Raw genomic sequence first — 21,640 nt, 5'->3', positions numbered from 1 at the left:
CAATGCCAAGACACAGAGTTGAGCAGCAAATTCAGATGCTCCTGAGCCTGTGAAGTTTCTCCAGCAGATAGTTTGCTGCTACAGATCCAGTGTCTACAGTTTCTTGTGACTAGAAGCAACTTAATTTGATGATAATAGTAACTTATTTATAGTGTATTTCATACAAATTATGTGGTTCAAAATGCTTTCCAATGGGATAAAGTGAAAACATTAAATAAAGGCCAAAATGATGTTAGTTAAAGGCAAGGTTAATATATAGGCTTTGCACTGGAATTTAAAAGTGTAAACTGAGTCTGCGTCCCTTTTTTTGGGTATTGAGGTCCACAGTTTTTGACCATAGTTAAAAAAGCCAACCTGCCAATTTTCTTTTGAGGGACATTGGTTAATTTTTTAAGACTCTGGCAGAAGAAGACCTTGGAGCTTGAAGAGGATTATAAAGCAAAAGTGGTTCTGTGATGTACTCCAGACCATTGAGAGCTTTAAAAACAAGTCAGAGAACTTTAAAATCAATTCTAATAAGACACAGGATGCTACTGCAGAGTAGTTAGAGTGGGAGTGATATGCTCCCTCATCCTCATCTTAGTTAAAGGTCTAGCTGTGGTTTTCTGAATGAGTTGAAGTTCGTTAATAGATTGCTTTAAAAGGCCAGCAAAAAGCGCATTGCTCTAATCTAGCCTATTCGACATAAAAGGCATTAATTAGTTTTTTTAGCATCATTACGCAACAGAAATAGACATATCTTTGCAAAATTTCTTAAGTGTAAAAATGCTGCTCTGGTCACTTTCTATATGTGGGATTTAATATTCAAATTTTAATCAAGAATAACATCCAAGCATGTTAATTTGACAAGTTGGTGGCTTTCTTATACTTTCAATCAAGTAAGAGTTTTGGGTCTGTTTGAAGTGATCACATTTTGTAGTTGCACCAGCTGCTCCGAATTTAGTGTTCTGTGTATGATTTTAAAATGTATGGCATGATGCATTTAAAGCGAAATATCAGTGATAAAAAGGCTGATATCTAGTTCACTGTGATAGCTGTACATCTTAAGCACAAGTATTTTAATTATTCAACAGTTGTATAAAAGTTGTATAGGCCAAATATGTTTAACTCAGTTTTAATCTCCTTCATCTGACAAGATCAAGGTTTCATTAACACCAAACTACTTCCCATCAAGTTTCAATTGCTGGATTTAGAAAATGTGAGAGATTTCCACAAGGACAGATAAGCTTCTAATATTAAAGTCATGGATATTTTCCCAAAGTTTCACTCCTCTCCATTTGGGCTACAAGATTGGCAATGACTTTTTACAGAGTACAGAAGACATAGGGCCAGAAATCCCTTCATGACAGGAAGGATTGTTGAATTGTGTGGCAGTTTTGTTGAACCTCCAGAAGTGAGCATGAGATCAAAGGCACGTGGACAATAGAACAAACCTTCCACAGATAAACACATTGCCCTAGAAATTGCTTTGTTATATTTCACTGGCATTGAAACAGCATTGTGGCCCACCCTGTCTCCTGTGAAAGTCCCCATAAAGGTTGATATCTTCAGTTAAGCTGTATTGTCAAGTTTTCCTATTCCTCTGGTAATGTTGTGCTATGTTTATTTTAGAACACGATAGTTTGTTTGTCTAAAAACAACTGCCTGGAGGAACTTAAGAGGGTCAGGCAGCAACTGTGGAAGGAAATGGACAATGTTTCAGGTTGGCATCTTTAATCTGGATTGATACAGATTTCTCACATAAAATGTTGACTATCCATTTCCTTCCACAGATATTATCTAACCCACTAAGCTCCTCCAGCAGCCTTTTTTTTGCTCCAAATTCCAGCATCTGTAGTTTTTTGCATCTCCATTGTTTGGTCTGCTACAAGATTATGTAGTATTTATTCTTGAAGTTGCAGTGTCACCAGCTTGAAAGAGATAGAGCAGAAAAACTTTTCCAGGTATTGCCTAATAAATAGATGATGCAATGATTGGGGGAGGGGGCTGGTTGAAGAGGAGGAAGGGGATTGGAGGTGGCTTATAGACCAGGAAAGGATGATAATGAACATTAAGTACAGTCTTCAAATTCACATGCAAGGGATGCAATAAGCATACAAGGTTACAGCAGGAGGTTCCAGGAAGATCTTTGTAAAGAGTGACGTTTAATCAGCACTGATCATATCTTTGGAGAAGCCTGCACTGCAGGCAAATGGCCACAACTGTGAACTGAAAGAAAGTAGATGACGTCTTCTCTCCTTGAGTATACAGTTGGGTCATCACCCTGATGAAGCATTGAAAAGCAAACTGAGCTATCTTACAGATCAGCATTAGCACCAAGGAACATCCCTGGGATCAGGAAGCTGAAAGTGTCTCTGACTTTGAACTCCAAGGTCAAAGCAGTCAAGTGTTAGTTTATGTTTTTGAATTTACATAGTTTACTGTGAAGATAAAGAAAGAGAAACAGGATTAGTATAAACTGCGAAGATCAGCAGATGCTGGAAATCCAAGGCAAAACACACAAAATGCTGGAAGAACTCAGGAGGTCAGGAGGCATTTATGGAAATGAATAAACAGTCGACGTTTTGGGATGAGACCCTTCATTGGGATCATCCTAATTATTATTGATGTCAGGCATGTTAGGTTAAAAGATGTCAGTGCAACAAAAATCTGGTTGCAAATTTGGAATTGAACTTTCCAATCGATGCTAAGGTACAGAAATGAGCACAAAATCATCCTTCCCTCCATGGATCATGAGTGGTGGTTAAAATGTAGTGTTCCAGCTAAGTCTGGACCATTTTTAGTTAATGCTGCATCAGGCCTTATTACATTATGGGATGTTGCCCTCAATGACATCGCCTCCATTTCCTGTACATCTGCGTTCACCCCATCTTCCCACTGTCATAATAGTGATAGGGTCCCTCTTGCCCTTACCGACCACCCCATCAACTATCGCATCCTACACATTATCCTCTGCAACTTCTGTCATCTCCAAAGGGACCCTACCACTAAATATATCTTCACCTTCCTCCCTCCCCCCCGCCCCCGCTCTGCTTTCTGCAGGGATTGCTTCCTCCATGATTCCCTTGGTGAGGTAGTTGGTTTACAAACAGAGGCAATGTGTAGTAAGGAGAGGCTGATGACAGAGCAAAATTGGAGTCAACAGGATGAGTTGAATGTGAAAGGCAGACAAAATCAAAAAGGGTGACTACTGGACTGAAGGTGTGCAGTATACCGAATAATTAGATTATCTTGTAGCACAGTTACAGATTGGCACGTATGATGTTGTAGGCATCACTGAATCATGGCTGAAAGAAAAATTATAGCTGGGAGCTTAATGTTCACGGATACACATTATATTGAAAGGACAAGCACAATGGAAGAGGGAGTTGTGTTGCTCTGCTGGTAAAAAATGAAATGTCATTAGAAAGAGGTGACTGAGGGTTGGAAGGTGTCGAATCATTGTGGATAGAGCTAAGGGAATGCAAGGATGAAAGGATCCTGATGGGAGTTGTATACAGACCCCCAAACAGTAATAAGGATGTGGTCTAGGGCAGTGGTCGCCAACCTCCGGGCTGCAAAGCATGCAGAGGTGCAGCGGTAGCCGGAACGCACCCAGCACATCTTTAAGAAAAAAGTCCAAAATAAGCAAGCTAATTAATTAGGTGCCGCCTAATATATAGTATGTAGTAGACATAAGTTGTCTGCAGAGATAGAGACAGAAAGATCTAGAAAGGGGAGGGAGGTGTCGGAAATGGACCAGGTAAACTTGAGGGCAGGGTGAAAGTTGGAGACAAAGTTAATGAAGTCAACAAGCTCAGCATGCGTGCAGGAAGCAGCGCCAATGCAGTTGTTGATGTAGCAAAGGGAAAGTGGGGGACGGATACCAGAATAGGTTTGGAACATAGATTGTTCCACAAAGCCAACAAAAAGGCAGGCATAGCTAGGACCTATACAGGTGCCCATGGCTACACCTTTAGTTTGGAGGAAGTGGGAGAAGTCAAAGGAGAAATTATTAAGAGTAAGGACTAATTCCGCTAGATGGAGCAGAGTGGTGTTCGAGGGGAACTGGTTAGGTCTGGAATCCAAAAAGAAGCAGAGAGCTTTGAGACCTTCCTGATGGGGGATGGAAGTATATAGGGACTAGACATCCATGGTGAAAATAAAGGGGTGGGGACCAGGGAACTTAAAATCATTGAAGAGTTTCAGAGCGTTTTGTTAAACAGCTGTTTGGTTAAAAGAAAAGAAAAAAAATCTTGGACATATAGTCATAAATTCAAACATATAATAGTCATCATCATTGCTGAACAAGTCGAAGATTGTGGACATTGTTCCAGAAAGGTCCCCATAATGTGAAAAAATCTTGTCTGGGTGTAGAAATAGAACACCTAATCTTCTCTAGATTTAAACATGACATAACATCAATCAACCAATGGGCATGAGTAGGCGGAGCGGCTTCTTTCCATTTAAGCAACAAAACTCTTCTGGCTAAATGAGAAATAAAAGCCAAAATATGCAAATCATTCGACTTAAGAGTAAAATAATGTCCTCCAACAATGCCAAACAAGGCAGTCAGAGGGTTGAGCTTAAAGTTTACTTTAAAAAGTTCCAAGAAAGTTTGAAACACTTCTTCCCAAAGTTTATCAAGCCGCGGGCAGGACCAAAACATATGAATTAGAGAGGCCTCTTCAACATTACACCTATTACAGTATGGAGAAAAATCTGAGTAAAAACGAGAGAGCTTATCTTTAGTCATGTAGGCTCTATGAACCACTTTAAATTGTAAAAGAGAGTGATGCGCACATAACAAAGAGGTGTGAATAAGTTTAAAAATTTCATTCCATGTATCCTCATCAATTGAAATCTGTAGGTCTTGTTCCCAGAGGTTTTTAATTTTGTCTAATGGAATGTTTCTCATTGCCAACAACATACTGTACATATTAGAAATAAATCCATTATGAAAAGGTCTCAGAGTAAAATTTGTATCAATTAAATTCTTATCTGGACATTTAAGAAATGTATGAAGTTGAGAACGCAAGAAGTCTCTAATTTGTAAATATCTAAAAAAGTGAGCTTTATTAAGTTTATATTTAATAGATAATTGATCAAATGAGGAAAGACTATCTCCAATAAACAGATCCTGAAAACATTTAATACCTAGTCTATTCCACTCTTTAAAAACTACATCAGTTAAAGAAAGTTTAAAAAATATAATTAGAAAAAATGGGACTAGAGAGTGAAAAACCAAATAACCCAAAAAATTTTCTAAATTGTAACCAAATCCTCAAAGAATGTTTAACTACATAATTATCAGTTAAGTTACTTAAGGACAGAGGAATTGAAGAACCAAGAAGAGAAATAATAGAAAATTTATTAACAGAATTAACTTCCGAAGAAACCCAAACCGGACAGTCTTTACGATTAATATAATATAACCAAAACGTAAGGTAGCGTATGTTGACTGCCCAGTAGTAAAACCTAAAATTGGGTAGGGCTAATCCCCCATTTTTTTTAGTTTTCTGAAGATGAACTTTGTTTAATTGGGGGGTTTTATTCCTCCATAAGTAAGAAGATAAAATCGAGTCTAAAGAGACAAAAAAGGATTTAGGAATAAAAACAGGTAGGGCTTGAAATAAATATAAAAATTTAGGCAAAATATTCATTTTAATAGATTTGATACATCCAATCAGCGATAAAGAAAGGGGAGACCAATTTGATAGTACCTTCTTAACATACTCCAAAAGAGTGATAAAATTTTATTTAAAAAGAAATTTATAATTCCTAGTAATTTTTATACCCAAATAAGTAAATTGATTTCTTCAAATTTTAAAAGGAAGGTCAGAGTTGACTGATATCAAATTATTCAAAGGAAAAAGTTCACTCTTATGAAGATTAAGTTCCTGAGAACTGACTAAATTCAGAAGGTAAAGAGAGTACTGAGGGTAGAGAGGACTCCACATTATAGATGTAGAGCAAAAGGTCATCAGCATAAAGTGACAACTTATGAGTGATACCCCTCCTTAAAATATCCAAGATGTCAACGGATTCACGAAACGCGGTGGCTAAAGGCTCTAAAGCCAAATCAAAAAGCAAAGGACTCAAAGGACATCCTTGTCTGGTACCACGTTGGAAATTAAATGGTTTAGAACTCTGAGAGTTAGTAAGAACCTGTGCAGTGGGAGATAAATAAAGTAATTTAATCCATTGAATAAAATTGACCCAAAGTTAAATTTTTCTAATATTTTAAATAATTAATTCCATTCAACCCAGTCAAGGGCTTTCTCAGCCTCTAAAGAAATCACGCATTCCGAAGTTTCTTTAGAGGGTGAATAAATAACATTCAGTAAATGACAAATGTTAAAATGAGAATAGTGATTTTTAATAAATCCATTCTGGTCATCAGGGATAATAGAAGGCAGAATGTTTTCCATTCTATGAGCCAAAAGTTTAGATAAAATTTTAGCGTCAACATTAAGTAAAGAAGTAGGTCTGTAGGAAGAGCAATCAGTTGGATCTTTGGATCTTTATTCTTTTTCGAGAATAAGTGAAATAGAAGTGTCATAAAAAGATTGTGGCAACCTGCCTAATTTGAAAGAGTCAGAAAGGACAGAAAGTAAGTAAGGAATAAGCAAAGGAGCAAAAGCCTTATAGAACCCTCCAGAAAATCGGTCAGGACCGGGAGCCTTCCCCGAACTCAGAGAATGGACAACCCGGGCAATTTCCTCAGAAGAAAAAGGTTGATCTAACCATTTTTGATTAACCTCAGAAAATCTTGCCTGACATATCTGTTGGAATTCTTTAAAGAAATAATAAGCAGGATAGTCAAAAGAAAATCAATGATGTTGTGTACTTGGATTTTCAGAAGGCCTTTGACAAGATGCCACATGTGAGGCTGTTTAACAAGCTATGAGCCCGTGGTATTACCGGAAAGATTCTAGCATGGATGAAGCAGTAGCTGATTGGCAGGAGGGAACATTTTCTGGTTGGCTGCCTGTGACTAGTGGTTTTTCCACAGTTTTGTTTTGGTTCAGGTTCTTTTTACGTTATATGTCAATGATTTGGGTGATGGAATTGATGGCTTTGTTGCAAATTTTGCAGATAATATGGAGATAGCTGAAAGGACAGATAGTTTTGAGGCAGTATAGAGGCTACAGAAGGACTTAGATTAGATGAATGGGCAAAGATGTGGAAGATGGAATACTGTGTTGGGAAGTATGTGGTCATGCACTTTGGTAGAAGAAATAAAAGGATTGACTATTTTCTAAATGAAGAGAAAATGCAAAAAAAAACAGAGGTACAAAAGGACTTGGGAGTCCTTGTGCAGGATTCCCTAACGGTTAATTTGCAGGTTGAGTCTGTGGTGAAGAAGGCATTCATTTCAAGAGGACTAGAATATAAAAGAAAGGATGTAATTTTGAAACTTTATGAAGCACTGGTGATACCTCACCTGGAGTACAGTATTGTGAGCAGCTTTGGGCCTGGAATCTTAGAAAGGATGTGCTGAAACTGGAAAGAGTTCAAAGGAGGTTCATGAAAATGATTCCAGGATTGAATGGCTTGTCATATGAAGAGTGTTTGATGGCTCTGGGCCTGTATTTACTGGAATTCATAAGAATGAAACTTGACCTAATTGAAACCTATCGAATAGTGAAATGCCTTGAGAGAGTGGATGTAGAGAGGATGTTTCCTGTTGTGGGAAAGTCTAAGACCAGACGACACAGTTTCAGAATAGAGGAGCGTCCTTTTAAAACAGAGATGAGGAGAAATTTCTTTTGCCAGAGAGCAGTGAATCTGTGGAATTTGTTGCTACAGGCAGCCATGGAGGCCATATATTTATGTGTATTTAAGGTAGAGGATGATAGATTCTTAATTCGTCAGGGTGTGAAGGGATACGGGGGCGCGGGGGGGAGGCAGGAGATTGGGGCTGAGAGGAAAATGAATCGGCCATGATGAAATAGCAGAGCAGACTCAATGGGCCAAATGGCCTAATTCTGCTCCTATATCTTAAGGTGTTATGGAATCTGCTGGAGTCCTCTATTGTGTCCAGTGCTCTCAATGCAGCCTCCTCTACTTTGGTGAGACCCGTCGTAGATTGGGGGACTGCTTGGTTGAACACGCCCGCACCATCTACCACAAGCGGGACTCTCCAGTGGCCATTTAATTCCCATTCCCATTCCCATTGCAATGTGTTGGTCCATGGACTCCTCTTGTGCCAAGATGAGGCCACTCTCAGGGTGGAGGAGCAACGCCTTATAATCCGTCTGGGTACCCTCCAACCTGATGGTATGAATATCAATTTCTCCATCCAGTGAAGAAAAACACCCCCCCCCCCGGTCCCCTCCTCCTCCCCTTTCTCCTATTGTCTACTCTCCTCTCCTATCATATTCTTTCTTCTCTAGCCCTTGACCTTTCCCACCCAGCCAGACTCTGCTGCCTCCCTCACCCTTTAATTCAGACATCTCTCCCCTTCCCCTTCAGTTCTGAAGAAATGTCTCGGCCCAAAACGTTGACTGTTTATTCTTCTCCATAGCTGCTGCCTGACTTGCTGAGTTCCTCCTGCTTTTTGTGTGTGTTGCTTATGGGATTTTATGTCGAAGACATTGTTGAGGCCAAATTCGGAGTATTGTGTATAGTTCTGCTCACCTAACTACAGGATAGATATGAATAAGATTGAAAGAGAACAGGTAAAATTTGGGATGGTGTTGGAGGGGCTTGAGGACCTGAATTATAGGGAAAGGTTGATTAATTTAGGATTTTATTCCCAGTGGTGTAAGAGAATGAGGAGAGATCGATAGAGGCATGCAAAATTAGAAGGGGTGTAGACAGGGTAAATACAAGCAGGTTTTTGACCACTGTTTGTGTAAGACTAGAACTAGAGGCCATTGATTAAGAGTGAAAGTGAAATGTTTAAGGGAAACCTGAGGGGAGGTGCTTGCAGTCATCACCCTCTTCGTGATTGTGGAACTAGCTGCCAGTGGAAGTGGTGGATGGGGATTCAATTTCAACATTTGAGAGAAGTTTGGATAAGTACATGGATGGGAGGGGTCTGGAGGGTTATTGTCCAGGTGTGGGTCAATGGAATTACGCAGAATAACAGTTTGGCACCAACTAGATTGGCCGAAAGGCCTGTTTCTGTGCTGTAATGCTCTTTGACAATTAGTCAAGGCTTGTTACAATATGGGTGGCTGACACTAATTGACCACAATTTGAGAGAATATGCTGAAGTAATCCCTGTGGGTACTTTTAGGTAAATTCATTTCACATAGAAAAAAATAATAAACTACTGAAAATAATTTTTGGTTTTTGGATTTTTGTAATTACTTTAGTCCACTATCATCCGAACCTTTGATTTTTTTTGGTCTTCCATTACTGGAGTGCTTGCTATTTAAGATGAAAATCAGATTTGTCCTGAATGTTAACTGCTTTTCATTTTCAATATTGTTATTCAGCAATCTCTCTGCAGCTGAGTCATTTGTAATTTGATGCAGAGTGTGAGTAAATGGATGCAAATAAAAATTGAGAGCTCCGAAAAAAAATTGATTTAAATATGTCCTGAGAGGGACTGCCATTTCCTGTTGGAAGACAGGAATTATAATGTTCGGACTCATACGACATACAGAGCCATTGTTTTCTTCACTTGCTCCCTAATTACGTTACTAAGCATCAGTGATCTGTATGCTTATGTGCCGTTATCCTCTGAGACAGTAAAATGGTTACACCTCTGTTTGTACAGTAGTTATTTGATTGAATTTATCTTTCTAAAATATGATTTCAAATTTTTATGCATCTGCAAAAATATTTCTTCTTGAATATTAGATAATTTGCTACTCAATTTTTTTTAATAATGTGAAAGCGTATTTGGAAAAAAAAATCTCCATTCACCCTTTTGCAGGTATGGTGCCTTCCATCCTTAAATGCACTTTCTAAAATTAATAATTATATAGTAACATCACTTCGGGCTTTACTATAGGAACAGCTGAAAAAAATGAAATAATATAACTTGCCGCTTTTCCATTCTGCCTACTGATGGGTGTTTTATTTTATACCATGTTTTTTGCTCTTGTTCTAATTTTCACCGAGATGTCTGCTACCATGGCAGCAAGGAGCAGCCACTGCAGTGGAGGAAGCTGGGATACACTAGGGATGTGGGCTGCATATTGAGGAGGGCTCAGTCCAGCCCATTCCCCTGCCTTCTCACGCTCAGTATTTCCTGCCTTACTAACTGAGCAGCTTTAATGCCGGAGTGGAAGCTGTTACCACAACAGCTGTTTGAATTGGTGCCTGTTCTTGAGCTGTGAGAAAAATTCTTGAGAGAGCAATTGGACAAGAAAGGAACTGCTCTCTCTGATTTCCCCCTTTTGCTGGGAATGATGGAATAGCCTTTTCTTTCCTAGCACAGAGCATCTTGGAAGCAGGGGAGGGCGTTTGGTGATGACATTCCTCTGGTGATCAATCTGCCAGCGGGAGCTGATCATCTGATGCTGCAACAAGCAAGCTGTGTGAGGAGAGCTGCACAGCCCAGGAACTGCTGTTTCAGAGAGGGATATCTGGATTGAATACTGGAGCTGGAAAGCAAGAAACCTTCCCGTTATTCCGCCGTTTGGATACGGACGAATGGTTACATTCCAGCAAGATGCTTGGTGCAAATGTCAAATGTTGCGAAACTGAGATGTGTGATGAGACCCAGGAAGATGTGAAGAATTACAAGCGGCAGCCAGATGGCAAGGGAGTGCAGCATGCAAGGAAGGGTAAACCTCCAACAATGCAAAGAACCGCCGAGCTGAAGGTGTTTAAAGGGGGAACTAATTTGAGGAAGCAAAAATCTCTCACTAATCTTTCCTTCCTGACTGATGCAGAAAAAAAGATGCAGCTGTATGAGCCTAAGTGGTGCGACGACATGTCAAAGCCGGCTCAAACACTCGGCAAGGGAGGGCTGAAACCTAAAGAGGCACCAATGTCTAAATCTCTCTCAAAATCTGAGCACTCGCTGCTTCAGTGCAAAATAACACCAAGTGTGAATAAACCTCTCGCAGCACCTTCTGCAGTCCGTGGGATCCCAAGTAGGATCCCAAGAGGACCCTGGGCTGAAGTAAAACCACTTAATAAACCAACTGACACCAGCACAGGGGATGGGAGCAGATCTGATGATGAAATTTTGTCCAGCAAAGCAAAGAATATTAAAAAGCAGACACCAGCAACAAGCAAGACCCAGCAACCAGAGGAAAAAGCTTATTTAAAGGTGGATCCTGAGCTTGTTGTCACAGTGCTGGGTGACCTAGAACAGCTTTTATTTAGTCAAATGCTGGGTGAGTTTTATGCTTGTTATGCTAAAAGCATGTCCATTAAATAGTAAAAACAAAATCATTCAGATTTTACATCCCGTGTGTTTGTTCTCAGTTTACACAGCAGTTGTGACTCTCCCCCATAAAGAGTTAAAACCTGCTCTTTTATGATCTGTCATTGTAATTAGTGTAGAGAAAGATGTCTATAATTAGGCCATTGTTGTATTAATAGCATTCCTTGACTCACTTAAAATTGTCATTTTTAATTACTGATGCAGTGCAGTGAGGCTCTGGTGGGCAGGTTGCTGTATTTGCAGCCATATAATACATTTTAATTGTGCCTTAGCTATCTATGTGCCATCTGCAAATATTGAAATATCTGATAATTAAAAATGTATTTTCCACTGGATGGATTTTTGTTACTTACTTCTTCATAATCCGGATTTTTGTTGTAATTTGTGGGCAGAGATTCTGTTTCAAAATGAGAACAAAATCTTTGTGAAGCTACAAATAGCCGCTCTGCCTAATTTGTTATACAGTACTGTTTTAAAAAATTGGATATTATTTTTTGACAACAATCTTCTTTAAATAGTTCAGTTATTTCTAAGGTAATTTTTGATATAGTTGTACATATGATTGAAGTTAATCTAATTTGTTTCTGTTCAATGTTGATACATACTTTTTATTCAATTGAGCCACATTTTGCATGTTCTGCATCTTAACAATCGTATTTGAAAAGAAAGTTTCATGTCTTGTAGTTAATGATGTGCTTCCACATTGCTCTCAGTAGATATTACACATGCACTTGAAAGGATGCAAATCAGTACTACTTCAGTAGTCCGACTTAAAATTATCAGAAACAGAAATATTACTTTTTAATATCCTGTTTCAACATTTAACCACTTAAGCAACTATTAACATATAATAACATAAAACTGAGTTAGATAAATGAACATTTAAACATTTATATTAAAAAATTCCTTGAAGTTTTCTTGAGATAAACTGATGGTCTTGCATTATTTTAATGTGGCAGAGTACAGCACTGTTGGGTAGTGTATATTTCATATTTTCTAATTGAAAATTAATTACGTTCTAAATTATTTTAATTACTATGTTCATAAAGTACAATTTCTCCATCTATAAATTCAGCCATTATTGTCTTCATATGAAAGTCAGGTTGAGGTGATAGATTCAAAAATAAATTTATATCTCATTCTAATATTTTGAAAAATGATGGACTAAAAAATTATTAGGAGCCATAGAGCATCTGGATCTTTCAGAGTCCATTTGCAAGCAACAGATTGAAATTTAAATCGGATCCATTTAATAAAATCTTTATGATGTCACTGCTATTTACTTTGCAAATTACTACCAGATGATTGCATGTGAATTACTATATGTCTTGTATCATGCTGTTTATGAATATAGGTGGACTATAGTTTGAGACATGTTCATGTGACAGCTAAGATGTCTCTTTAGTATTGATTTATGATTTTAGCAAAGGACTTCAAGGCTTTGATGTTTAATTTAATGTATGACACTGCCATTTCCATTTTTGCTGTATTAACTTAATTGTCATGCGCATGGCTGAAATTGGACCTACCATTAAAAGAATTGTAATCCTTTGAGAAATGATGGTGTGCTATTGCAGCATGACCACTGTTCAAAGGACTGCAGTGTTTTACATCTCACTAAACTGTGGGATCCTTGTAATAGATTGTATTCACAATGGATATTGCATTATCCAGACATTAATCATGCTTATCAGGGTTCAACCCAGTGGCTATTAAATAGCTTGAAATACTGGGTGCAATTAAAATTGAAATTATACCGAAGGAATTCAAAGTGATTTAGTGAGGTTTGGAAAACGAAACATGATTCTGACTTATGAACATTTACGGAATGTCATAGTTGTGATGTTTCTAAATATTAGATGATTTGAACTGTCTTCAACTTATGACGATTGCCTCCTAATATGGTAAAGTGTATTACTGAAACTTACTCTGTAAAATTTTCTGAGAGCTTAATTATAGTTAATGTACTTAAACATCATTTAAAAATAACAATATTTGAAACTAATCTTATGTATTTCTAAGAAATGAAAGGTACAGGTGCAATGTCACCTTGGCCAGGGTGCAGATTTGGCAGTTGAGTAGGCTTGTGTGTCCCAGCACAGGAAAGGAGAAAAGGAAATATCAATTCTGGTAAAAAAAATCAGCTGGATCACAAAGCTAGGTACAGTCTTGATTTCAGCAGATGGGCAAACCACTAATCACATGCCAAGCATTTTATACAAAATGATGAGATGAGGAATTTTTATTGGCCTACTTCAGTGCTCCTATGATAAAAAGCACCATTACCAATGGCTTGGTGGTCAATTGTTTGCAAAATATCTGAGTTAAGGATCGAAGTACATTCTTCCTGTTGTAGAACATGTGGAGAGGCTCCACTGTACGTAAACCATAATTTTCCTAAAGTAAATGCCTCATTTAAACTGGCTTTATGATGCATTTTTTTCTGATATCGTCAAAGCCTCTATATAAATTGTCAAATAAGTTGGGATAATAGGGTGGAAACAATGTTAAAATGCATTACTTCTCCCTTTTATTACCCAACGCTGGTTTTTCTTTTGTATGCAACTCTTTCTGTCTTTCTTTGTAAACTCTAGAACATGCAATGTGGGTTCTAGAACAGTGAATGAATGGATAATCCAAAACCTTTTCAGGGCTTTTACCAATCCAATTCTATGTGGAGCGGTGGTAGTGAGAAGCCAGCAAATTGAATGTTTTCCCGCCCTTTCCTTGAACACTTACTCAAGGACTGATGTATTGAGCAGCAGTTGTTAAAGTGAACAATCCTGCATTTAATAGCTTCTGAGTCTTTGGTGAGGAAAATGCAAAGAAAAGAATTCATCTTTGGTTGCCAGTTCTGAATGTATGTGGCCTTTTCTATGTACCTTCTATACAACCTTTGAAGTCAAAGGACAAAAGCTGCAAGGTGAATATGCACCAGAGGTTATTCTCAGCACTAGTGACCAAAGATGAATTTCCCTGCTCAAGTGTGCATGAGGAAAGGCATGAAGTAAAGAGGAATATGATTCAAATAGCAGCTGTGATTTTATATCAGTGTTCTTGTCTGTGACTCAGATGATTGTGGGTTTAATACTGGACATGTAAACGCAATTTAACATGGCCCTGTGGGAAAGGTACTATTTTCTAGATGAGTCACTGAGATGAGTTTCTGTCTAGCCTCTCAAATTTTGTGAGGCTATTTTGTATAGGAAAAAGCGTATTCTCCCACTGACTTGTCAAAATTGTCCCTTCCACCAATATCGCTAAAAGAAAGTTGATATTAGTCAGCTGCTTCAGGGACTTTGGTATTTGTAAATTAGATGATCTGTTACCTGTTGGTAGCAGTGATCACAAAATCTCTCTTCATTGATTGAATAAAGCTTTGGGACACCCTAGAGGTATGAAAGGTATTATGCATTTATGCATTCTTGCCAACTGGTTGTCTTGCATATTGTGTTCATTCAGTATATTTAGTGAGAGAATGAGGCAATAAATACAGATAACAAAGGAATGGGAATTATAATTTATATGATTATAAGGTAGAGAAATGCTTATTAAAAATGTTAAGTTTTTATCTTTTAGGGATGTGGAGAAGAACTTAATTTCTTCTACATCTGTTTGGTCTTAATATCTGTATAATTACTAAATTACATTCATATGATACTTTTTCCAATTGTGATTCAGGCGAATTTCTCATTCCGGTGGAAGACATTGAAACAAAACCTTTTAAACAGAAAAAGAACTGGAATGAAATACTAATTTCCGATTTTGCAATGCCGGCTATACTTCAAAGGTTCTTTGTTTGTGCTAAAGTACATTGAGAGTAGGATATTGTGAAAGGCATTGTATAAATCCATATAGAATTGAAAAACCTTGATATCACTGAGTTCAGTCTGCAACGCCCATTGAGTTTGTATTAGCACTTTGTAAGGAAATCCAATTCATCCCTTTCCTCATAACTCTACAATTTTGTTTTTAGCTTAGGTTATTCAGCACACCAGTTTCAGAGCCGAATAGGGGCCAGTGGGACTAGCTTAGATGTGAATTATGATCAGCATGGACTAGTTGGGCTTAAGGGCCTTTGTCTATTGAAGCTGCAGCTAATTTTGTACTTGGAATTAGGATGGCCTGTGAGAAAAATCTTCCTCTATCCTACTAAATACTCACATTTTTCATTCACATCCCTAACTAGGTCACTAATATACATCAAAAAGTTGTTGTCCCAGTACTGTATAATTTCCTTTACAGCAATGACTTTGTTTTCTGCCCTTTCATTGCCTATACCAGTGCTAATTTTTTTATTCCATGGACTATTATTTTGTTAACGTGTGACTTTATCAAACTGCTACAGAAAATTTGGGACAATTATCCTATATTCTATCTGCCTTTTCGTTAGTTTTTTATGTATTGTATCTTGTAAACAGTCTTATTTTTGTGCAATGTACTAATCTGGAATATTAACTAGTTACATTATCTTTAGATATTTATTATGCTAAAAATTATTTAAATAAAATTGGGCGGACTGATGGAGCAGCTAGTCAAACCCCTACCTCACAATGTCGGAGACCTGGATCCAATCCTGAACTCAAGTGCTGTTGGAGTGGAGTTTGTACATCTTACCTATGACTGCTTGGGCTAGTTTCCACCATGTGTGCAGCTTCCTTGCATGTCATGTGCGTTGGTAGGCTAATTGTCCACTGTAAGTGGGATAAGTGGTAAATTCTGAAGTGTTGTTGATGACAATGTGGGGGAAAAGATCTAATGTGGGTTTAGTGTAAATAAGTGGTTAATGGCTAGCATGGACTCAGTGGGCCGAAGGACCTGTTTCCTTGCTGTATGTCTCCATGACTATATTTCAACAATGCGATAAGATGACTTTACAGGCATTGTGCAGCTACCTATTAATAATGAGTATGTTTATAATTCTGCACTTCTCCATTATTAGAAAGTTCTTAGTTTACAACTTTTGTTAACTCTGATACAACAGCCTTTACTCTCACAGTTCTAGAATGTCATTAAACCAGATGGCAATTATTGAAACATACAAAATACCAGCAGGAGTTTGAATTCATTCTTTCACCTCCTCACCTCTGGTGAGAAATAAGACTCTTACTTTTTTTTATTTCTAATGGAAATATTTAGCAAATTTCTACAAAAAAATTGAATGTACAGTATATTTGCACTCAGAGGCAACAGTAATTTTATTCTGTACTTAATTTTATTCTCATGGAAAATGTATTGCTAAATTGCATTAACTGTCATGCAAAAACATAAACTGACCCATTATAACAACAGGAATTCTGCAGATGCTGGAAATTCAAGCAACACACATCAAAGTTGCTGGTGAACGCAGCAGGCCAGGCAGCATCTCTAGGAAGAGGTGCAGTCGACGTTTCAGGCCGAGACCCGTCCTGACGAAAGGTCTTGGCCTGAAACGTCGACTGCACCTCTTCCTAGAGATGCTGCCTGGCCTGCTGTGTTCACCAGCAACTTTGATGTGTGTTAACTGACCCATTATAACATTTTATAATCAATTGAGGCAAAAATTCAGAAATGATCTTGCATGTAAAATGGAACATCTTCTCATAGCTATATTCTGCTTGCAGATGGAAAACAGAATACAGCTGACAAAGCAGTGAACATGTCTTGATCCAGAATGAACTTAATAGATAATTCTGTATTGTTCATAATGACAAATATTTAATATACATTTCAGATGGAGCATAAAATATTTTTAGAATGAAATGAATTAACGTAATTTCTGTCTTTTCTGGTCCTCTGATGCACATACTTGTGACTAGTAAACTCAATTATAGACAGTGATTGTATTATTGCATTTGATGATTAATAAATGCAACCTTTGACAACAATGTATGTCATTGAAATACTCTAAAATGTTGTAATTGTTTAATCATGTAGCAATGACTGACATTTTCAACTCACGTGAGTTTATTCAATTATAGTGCTCTGCAAAATCTCCTCAAAAAATCTCTGGCATGATCACATGCTACTTACCAAATTTAATTGTTACTAAAATCTAATCTTAAGTGGATCAATGGCTTGTTGAAAAAAACATGAAAAATTGGGGAGGGGCTAGGGGGTAATAATTCTGTAAAACATTAAATTCCAGTAATTCCTTACACTTTAATAGAAAGAATATGCACTAGAACGTTAAAATCAACACAGGAGGAATTTGGCCCATTAAGCTTTCTTGAAAGAAATTTAGTTAGTCCTATTCCTTTCCTCTTTTCTAATTGATGTACAATATTTTCCCCCTGAAGTGCATATTTAATTTCTCTTTTGAAAGTCATAATTGAATATTCCTTCCCCACTCTTTCAGGTAGTGAACTTGATCCCATAATTACGTACTGTGTGAAATAGTTTTCTTCTCATGTGACCTTATGTTTCCTTTACCAGTCACCTTAAATCACTGAGGTCTGGTATTCATCATTTTGCCAACAACAACATTCTTATTATGCATATTTTCCCTTTATTCTTGAACACTCGTATCAATTCTCCTGTCAACGTTCACAGCTCTGAATGGTCTTGCTGTAGTCAGGTCTGCTGCTTTTGCTCATTGGATATTGTGCAATAATTAGTGAACCTCCCCATCTCTGGTCTTGTGATGGAAAGAAGGTTATTGATGTATTGATGAAGCAGTTGGGGCTGGCTAGATGTAGGACACTGTTGTGAAGAACTCCTGTGGAGATATCCCCAGGCTGGGATGATTGATTTCTGACTACCACAATCATCTTCCTTTGTGAGAGGTATCATCCCAACCATTGGCGTACTTTTATATTAATGCCAGTTATCTTCAGTTTTTACAGGGCTGCTGGGTTACTGCTTGTAGTTAATGATATTATCTTCATTATGTCTCTCTGTTAAATATTAAAAATCTTAATAATTTCTCTTGAATAGATCTAGTTTGGCTTTCATCTATTGATTTGCAAGTAACTATTAATATTGTAATGCATTGCCATTTCTAGTAGCCTCCACCACCACCAAGTTAAGCAGCCTGTATTTGTTGGATTTATACTTGCATCTTTGTTAGCAGTGTAATAAATTCAACTTTGCTGAGACCTCTTTACCAATGTCTATTCTGTTAGTATCTTAGCTGCCATCATTCCTACTTTGAATTTAGCAGTATCTTTGCCTTAGAAATTCTGCCAGACTCTTTGTTTTCCTGCATAGATTTTAGTTTTCGTCCCTGGTTGTCCTCGCACCTCCTCTTATGATATGTTCATACTGAACACCTTCTCATTTTGTTATTATCTACTTTCATGCTCTTTCTTGCTCCTTTTATTTTTATTTCTATCACTTGCCCTTTGGTTATATGCCCACGGTTTCTACATCACCTTAATTCCTTTTCCAAGAAGTGGGACTTTACCCTCTTTTTATTTGCCGAGGTACTGTACAACACCAGCATACACTAGGGCAGCTTGGTAGCATACCGGTTAGCATAACACTTTACAATGCTAGCAATCGCTATCAGGGTTCAATTCCCACCCATGTCTATAAGGAGTTTGTACATTCTCCCTCTGACTGCATGGGTTTCCTTCAGTTGCTCCAGTTTTCTTCCACACTTCAGAGATGTACATATGCGTTAGAGTTACTAAGTCGTGGGCTTGATATGTTGCTGTTGGAAGTACGGTGGCACTTGCAGGCTGCTCCCAGTATATATTTGGACTGTGTTGGTTTTTGGCTCAAATAGCGCATTTCACGGTAATTTCTATATACATGTGACAAATCTTTACCGTTCCTTCAGAAAACTTAGCCAAGTGCTAAAAAAATCATAGCAGTTCCACGTGCTAAAGTTGACCTACATGGTTTCTCTTGGGACCTTTATGCGGATCTTGTAGCTGACATGTCATTGGCTCACTGACTATTATTGGAGAATGAGGCAGCATTAAAAAGGCACTCTCCTTGGTACGGTACAGCAACAGAAAGCATTGCCGTGGAAATGAAAGAGGCTATCTTTCCCAAGTTCACCACTTTCCCACCCCAGTGTGAATAATTTCCATGCTCTGAGAGATTCCCCAACTCTCTTTGAAGGATCAAGCTGATCATAGAGATAAAATCATCCTGTATAAATTTGAAGTGATTTTTAATAAAAAAAAATGGTTGCCTTCAATGAAGTAATTAATTTAATGTGATGCAATTGAGTCTGAGGCCAAGGCCTGGAAGTCCAGAGGTGGCCTGTCCTTGGATTGGAGGCCTTTGTATGCGCCCATTTGTGTATGACAGATGGGAGAGTGGATAAATGGGCTTGTTTTGCTGTGGTTCTCTGGCTATGTTCTGTTGTTGTTTGTGTTGTTCTGCTGAACATTGTGGGCATGGCACTGTATTGTATGGCGACACTTGAGGGCTGCCCCCAGCTCATCCTTGGGTATGTTGGTTGTTAGCACAAACAATGCATTTCACTGTATGTACATGTGATACATTAATCTAACGTACGAATGATACTGGGAAACTTGAGTGACAAATCTTTGAAATGACAGTGGAGATTAATTGGTACTTGAGCAATTTGCTGCAGTATTTGTTGATAATGAAGGATGCAAGTCTCACTAGAAGTTCCCTAGATGTTTGGAAAATTGTCAGTTATGCTAGGGTAGGTAAATCATTGCAGGAGTGCCCTAGCCAATTTCTCAAGTCATTGAATATTGACCTTGATGTGATGATTAATGCAGTCAAATACGTGACGGGCAAGGGGTATAGTCAGAGGGACAGAGGGAGAAAAAGGAGAGTGAGAGAAAGAAGGTGTGTATAAAAATAAATAACGGATGGGGTACGAGGGGGAGGTGGGGCATTAGCGGAAGTTCGTACCCCATCCGTTATTTATTTTTATACACACCTTCTTTCTCTCACTCTCCTTTTTCTCCCTCTGTCCCTCTGACTATACCCCTTGCCCATCCTCTGGTTCCCCCCCCCCCCGTCTTTCTCCCCGGACCTCCTGTCCCATGATCCTCTCATATCCCATTTGCCAATCACCTGTCCAGCTCTTGGCTCCATCCCTCCCCCTCCTGTCTTCTCCTATCATTTTGGATCTCCCCCTCCCCCTCCCACTTTCAAATCCCTTACTAACTCTTCCTTCAGTTAGTCCTGACGAAGGGTCTCGGTCTGAAACGTCGACTGTACCTCTTCCTAGAGATGCTGCCTGGCCTGCTGCGTTCACCAGCAACTTTGATGTGTGTTGCTTGAATTTCCAGCATCTGCAGTATTCCTGTTGTTTCCGTATCAAGAATATGGTGCTCAGTTAACTTACACTCAGTGGCCACTTTATTAGTTACACCTGTACAGCTGCTCATCAATGCAAACACTTAATCAAGCAATCATTTGGCAGCAACTCAATGCATAACAGCATGTAGACATAGTCAAAAGTTTCAGTTGTTGTTCAGATCAAATATCAGAATGGGGAAGAAATGTGATCTAAGTGACGTTGACCGTGGAATGATTGTTGCTACCAGACGGGGCAGTTTGAGTATCTCAGAAATTGTTGATCACTTGGGATTTTCAAGCATAATAGTCTCTAGAATTTACAGAGAACGGTGCGAGAAACAAAAACATCATCGAGTGAGTGGCAGCTCTGTGGGCGAAAATGTCTTGTTAATGAGAGAGGTTAGAAGAAAATGACCAGACTGGTTCAAACTGACAGAAAGGCGACAATAACTCAAATAACCAGGCGTTACAACAGTGGTATGCAGAAATGCATCTCTGAATACACAACACGTTGAAACTTGTAGTGGATGGGCTACTGCAGCAGAACACCACTGGCATACTGAATTATTCTAGCGTCAAGTGCGATACAGGCCTTTAGGGCCAACCAGTCCACACAGGTCACAGTGCCCATCTAGCTAGTCCTAATTTTCTGTGTTTGGCCCATGTCCCTCTAAGCCCTTCCCTGCCATGTACCTTTCCGAGTGCTTCTTAAATTGTACCTGCTTCAGCCACTGCTCAGCCAGTTTCTTCCATATACTTGCCACCCACTGTGTGAAAATTTTGTTTTCAAGTCCTTTTTAAATCTTTCCTTTCTCATCCTAAACCTATGACACATGTTTGGACTCTTCTATCCCAGAGAAACAGTCGTCTTTCTGGCTGCAACAATTTTCTGTGGTTGTTGATTTTGTTAGTTCAGATTGCAGAAGAATTCTAGCTCTTATCACCTGTGTTATTGAAAAGGATTAATAAAGCTGTGTTTGCTGTTTTCTCTGGTTATTTCTGGTTGCAGAAGTCCTCAGTGAGTGCTGTAGCAAGTGCTGAAGGAAGCTTTGCTGATTTCAGTGCTTCTGCACAAACCAGTTGTTCTCAGAC

The 21,640-nt window shown here is 38.5% G+C and overlaps 1 protein-coding gene across 8 annotated transcripts in view; it reads left to right on the top strand.

Moving 5' to 3' along the window:
• The window catches only part of LOC140209923 (neuron navigator 1-like), a 672,220-nt gene that overhangs the window by 294,601 nt on the left and 355,979 nt on the right, over window positions 1–21,640 (top strand). For 2 of the 8 annotated variants that reach the window (XM_072278595.1, XM_072278594.1), the window contains exon 1: window positions 10,306–11,285. The exons of the other annotated variants lie outside the window; for them this stretch is intronic. In XM_072278595.1, the coding sequence (XP_072134696.1) occupies window positions 10,613–11,285 (673 nt within the window). In that variant the 5' untranslated portion in view covers window positions 10,306–10,612. Of the gene's footprint in view, window positions 1–10,305; window positions 11,286–21,640 lie in introns of those variants that run through there. 8 annotated transcript variants of the gene reach the window in all.

The sequence above is a fragment of the Mobula birostris genome, chromosome 14 (genome assembly GCF_030028105.1).
Source record: "Mobula birostris isolate sMobBir1 chromosome 14, sMobBir1.hap1, whole genome shotgun sequence".
Classification (NCBI taxonomy): domain Eukaryota; kingdom Metazoa; phylum Chordata; class Chondrichthyes; order Myliobatiformes; family Myliobatidae; genus Mobula; species Mobula birostris.
This window is presented reverse-complemented; position numbering and strand designations above follow the sequence as displayed.